The sequence below is a fragment of the Pygocentrus nattereri genome, chromosome 23 (assembly GCF_015220715.1).
Source record: "Pygocentrus nattereri isolate fPygNat1 chromosome 23, fPygNat1.pri, whole genome shotgun sequence".
Lineage (NCBI taxonomy): Eukaryota > Metazoa > Chordata > Actinopteri > Characiformes > Serrasalmidae > Pygocentrus > Pygocentrus nattereri.
Window position 1 is genome coordinate 2,559,845 of NC_051233.1, and position 5,000 is coordinate 2,564,844.

At 42.7% G+C, this 5,000-nt stretch overlaps 1 protein-coding gene across 1 annotated transcript in view; it reads left to right on the forward strand.

The window, feature by feature from the left end:
* LOC108412561 (voltage-gated potassium channel subunit beta-2) overlaps positions 1-5,000 on the forward strand; it is a 47,617-nt gene that overhangs the window by 37,115 nt on the left and 5,502 nt on the right. Inside the window, exons 5-10 of the mRNA XM_037533514.1 lie at positions 1,330-1,374; positions 1,675-1,719; positions 1,821-1,864; positions 2,173-2,259; positions 4,318-4,403; positions 4,560-4,680. Coding sequence (XP_037389411.1) covers positions 1,330-1,374; positions 1,675-1,719; positions 1,821-1,864; positions 2,173-2,259; positions 4,318-4,403; positions 4,560-4,680 — 428 coding nt within the window. The remainder of the gene's footprint in view (positions 1-1,329; positions 1,375-1,674; positions 1,720-1,820; positions 1,865-2,172; positions 2,260-4,317; positions 4,404-4,559; positions 4,681-5,000) is intronic.

The window sequence follows — 5,000 nt, forward strand, 5'->3', positions numbered from 1 at the left end:
GCGATGGACTGGCAACCTGACCAGGGTGTATCCTGCCTTACGCCCGATGGGATAGGCTCCAGCACACTATCACATCCCCCACCCCCCCCATGGTGTAACCATGGAAATGGGTGCAGTATAAGAATGGAAATGGGTGTAGAGTAACCATGGAAATGGGTGTAGCGTTACCATTTAAATGGGTGTAGCGTAACCATGGAAATGGGTGTAGCGTAACCATGGAAATGAGTGTAGTATAACCATGGAAATGGGTGTAGTGTAACCATGGAAATGGGTGTAGCGTAACCATGGAAATGGGTGTAGCGTAACCATGGAAATGAGTGTAGTATAACCATGGAAATGAGTGTAGTATAACCATGGAAATGGGTGTAGTGTAACCATGGAAATGGGTGTAGTGTAACCATGGAAATGGGTGTAGTGTAACCATGGAAATGGGTGTAGCATAACCGTGGAAACGGTTGTAGCGCAACCATGGAAATGAGCGTAGTATAACCATGGAAATGGGTGTAGCATAACCGTGGAAACGGTTGTAGCGCAACCATGGAAATGAGCGTAGTATAACCATGGAAATGGGTGTAGCGTAACCATGGAAATGAGCGTAGTATAGCCATGGAAATGGGTGTAGCGTAACCATGGAAATGAGCGTAGTATAACCATGGAAATGGGTGTAGTGTAACTATGGAAACAGTTGTAGTGTAATCACGGAAATGGATTTGAATGTATGGAAACCTTTCTGGATTAAGACAGTAAAAGTAGACCTGTACCTCCCTATATAGGGAACTTCCCATAAACGCTCAGTCACTTTGGGAGTGGACATTACAAAAACGGGATTTTAGAAAGTTCCTAGCTATGCCATTGGATGGATGAATGGATGAATAGATAGATAGACGAATGAATAAATGGATACATGGATAGATGGATGGTGTCCAGAGAGCACATTCTGTCCTGGCGTTCCTCCATCCTGCCTCTCTTCTCTTTTTGCATAAACCTGACAAATGTGAGGCCATTCTGCTTTATTGCTCAACCACCGCCTGTTATTTACAGTGTTCAGTTTCTTCTCTCTCTCTCTCTCTCTCTCTCTGTCTCTCTCTCTCTCTCTCTCTCTCTCTCTCTCCTCTCTCTCTTACTCTCTCTCTCTCTCTCTCTCTCTCTCCTCTCTCTCTCTCTCTCTCTCTCTCTCTCCTCTCTCTCTTACTCTCTCTCTCTCTCTCTCTCTCTCTCCTCTCTCTCTCTCTCTCTCTCTCTCTCTCCTCTCTCTCTCTCTTACTCTCTCTCTCTCTCTCTCTCTCTCTTACTCTCTCTCTCTCTCTCTCTCTCTCTCTTGCTCTGCAGGGCTGAAATCACTCTGGGTAATATTATTAAGAAGAAAGGCTGGAGGTGAGCCCTTATTCAGCAGCCATTACTGCATTACTCACATTTCCAGTGCCATTCATATGCATACGAATAACCCGCCGGACCGATTACTTCTCCATCTATTATTCACACTGACACTCCAAAACACAAAAGAGCGTTTCCATCCATCTGCTATGTTCTGAAGTTTATACAGCATTCATTTATTTTCCTCTCCGTCGACCACTTCAGAGCAGAACTACAGCAAATGCTGCGCTGCTTTTTACCGTAATAGGGTTTTTAATAGGTACCTAACTCTCCACATCTCAATGACTTCTTCTTTCGCAGGAGATCCAGTTTTGTAGTAACGACAAAGATTTACTGGGGAGGACAGTAAGTGTTTATTATTTAATCATTTTTACCATTTGAAAAGATTACATGACAATAAAACCGCACTATTTCGCGTGTGTAACACTGCCATTGTCCACCTGCAGGGCGGAGACAGAGAGAGGGCTGTCCAGAAAACACATAATCGAAGGTACAGTGCTGTTTCATGCAGAATTCAGGTTTATTTTCATATCCTGCAGCAGACATTAGAAGAATGCACTATTCGTTTTGCATTTGAAAATAAGGAATTTTATCTTGGCAAATCAGGTTGGATTGAATCAGATATTATTATATCCAGTAATAATTCATTTTGATATAAAACACTCTAAAATCAGTGCAGTTGAAAAGCCACCTTCAGACTGATGCATTTACACCCTTAATGGTGATCATTCGATAATGACGATGACGGTCATGGTGGAGATAATGAAGCACTGAAGGTAGTGACATCACTCTCGGCAGGTCTTCGAGGTTCTCTCTCCAGGCTCCAGTTGGATTACGTGGACATCGTCTTTGCCAATCGAAACGACGTCAACAGTCCAATGGAAGGTGAGTCATAGACAGAGATAATCAAGAATCATTCAGTAAAGATCTACCTGTCTATCGGTGTGGATTGTCAGGAGGTTGGGAGTTCAGCCCCCAGTGATGCCACAGCCATCCGTAACCAGCAGTCTTAGGGGTCTCTCTCTGGGTGGGTAGGGCGGTGCTCGCTCTCTCCCCCATTTATTAGCATGGCGCTAGCCAACATGGGCATCTTTCAGCTGATATAACAGAACTAGAAGTTAGCATTCTCCTCCAAGCATGTTGAGCTCCAGTTATCCTGCATTAGCGGCCGTTTGAAAAGATGTGGGGGGGCTTCACGTGTCTTGGAGGCAGTTTGTGCTGGTATTCACACTCTCAGCTTTGCAGCATCAGCTAAAAAAAGTTGTAAAACAACAAAAAGCAACTAAAACACTACCCTATAGTGCCTCATTCTTAGGGAGGGACCGGTTCTGGGCTGATGCTGATATTCAGTATTTTTCACATACATACAGTCGTATGCAAAAATTTGGTCAAATTCCGTGTTTTGTTGATTTTCTGTATGAAAGTAAGTTAAGACGTCCTGCTGTGCCATTCAAAGCAGCACTGTGTAGTGTTTTTGTTAAAACTGAGAGTAGTAGCATTACTGAGTGTGGAGAAAAAGAACACACTAAGATGGGTTGAGCGTGTGCTGCAGCAAGTCGCCCTGTAAAGCCTGAAATAACCATTTAAAATGAAGGTCTGATGACTATAGTAGAAAATTCGCTCACATCCTCCAAAGACATGATCTTCACCAAGCGTTGACTGAGTTCTCTTTGAATTCTCTCTCAACGCACTCGTGAAAGTCAGATTCGTCTGCTCACTGGGGTCCGAAGCAGCACGGTTGGTGTAGTGGTTAACACCTCTGTCTTCTGCACTGTAGACTGGGGTTCAATCCCCCACCAGTGCAGCACCCTACACTATACCAATAAGAGTCCTTGGGCAAGACTCCTAACACCGCCTTGGCCTCCCTGTGTAAAATGATCAAATTGTAAGTCGCTCTGCATAAGAGCGTCAATGAAATGCCGTACATGTAAGTCTTCTTCCACACACTGGGTGCAGTAACATATTTCTACCAGAGAGGGCTCCAAATCACCAAATATTACATAGTGTTGCTTTAAGTCCCTGTACAGCAGGGGTGTCAAACTCCAAACTCAAAAAATGTAACTGTCATTAAAAAATCTCAAGTCTGTGGACCAGCTTTGTTTTTGCCATAACCCACATGGGCCATTTTTTAATTTAAATAATTCAAAATAAAAAAAAAATGTAGGTGGTTTTTTAAAACTGTCTATTTGCTTGAACTAGACAGCAGGCCCCTTTTCGTTTTGTGTAACTGCTGACCCAGAAATTGTTGCTGAAGAACGGTGGTGAGAATGCGCACTGTGTTGCAGTGCATGCTGGGGACTGTAGTGCATCTCAGGGTAAAACAGGCTACTAAGAACAGAAAATTAAAATGATTTTGTGGGCCGAATAGGACTCTGTTAGGGGCCTGACTTGGCCAGCGGGCCTTGTTTTTGACACATGGGCTGTAAAGGATGTGTTAGCTTATTTTCACTTCAACAAAACAAACTAAACAAACTAATTTGGCATACGACTGTATGCACATGGAAAAATGCATGTAACTGTAACTCCTGACAGAGATAACAGAAACCGAGCTTTAATCCACTTGGATTAGCATCACTGAGAAGTATGGCATTTCTGTAAGGTTACAAAAAGAGTAAAACTATCCATTACAGATATTTTAGTGCAGTAACCAGGCGCCACCTATATCCCCTGCGTTAATTCATCATTAATCATTATGATTTTCAGTCAAATCTAACCTCCGATGCTGATCGTTTTTCTCCAACAGTCTATTTAGGCTAATATGATTCTGATATCATTGTTCATTCCTATTAATTATAAGTACATACCATATAAGTTTGTCTCCAGCACATATATTGAACCAACAAATATTATATTCAGATATTTAGCTTCACTCACTTGAGCGAAAGGGGCTTGAGGTTTAAGGGTTAATGTTCAGTGGTGTGTGTGTGTCTGTGGGTTTTGCAGAGGTGGTCCGTGCAATGACGTTCGTGATAAACCAAGGCATGGCCATGTACTGGGGGACGTCTCGCTGGAGCGCTATGGAGATCATGGTACGATCAATCAAGCAGAACAATCAGTTGATCAATAAATGGGCAGTTATCACAGTGAAATGTACTGATAAACTTCTCAGACATTCCAAACAGTCTGTGAGTTCCTGTGCTTTTCCCAGTGGTGTTTGATGGTGTATTTCTGTCCTCCCCCACCAGGAGGCGTACTCAGTGGCACGGCAGTTTAACCTGATTCCCCCAGTGTGTGAGCAGGCTGAGTACCATTACTTCCAGAGGGATAAAGTGGAGGTGCAGCTGCCAGAACTTTACCACAAAATCGGTTCGTATCAGTGTAACTTGCTTTACTAACAGTGAAATTTACTTAGTTAACAAATAACTTTACCACTTACTCGATTAGTATCGGCTTAACCTGCGTTACTTTACAGTAAACTTTATTAACTTTACAGAAAACCAGTTAATAGGTGTTTCTATACTAACACTGAACTTTACTAACAAACAACTTTACTGCTTAATCTGTTAGTATCAGCTAAACTTAGTTTACTTAGATTACACACACGCGCACACGCACACACACACACACACACACACACTCACACACACTCACATAATGAATATACTCTCACGATATATTCACCACAC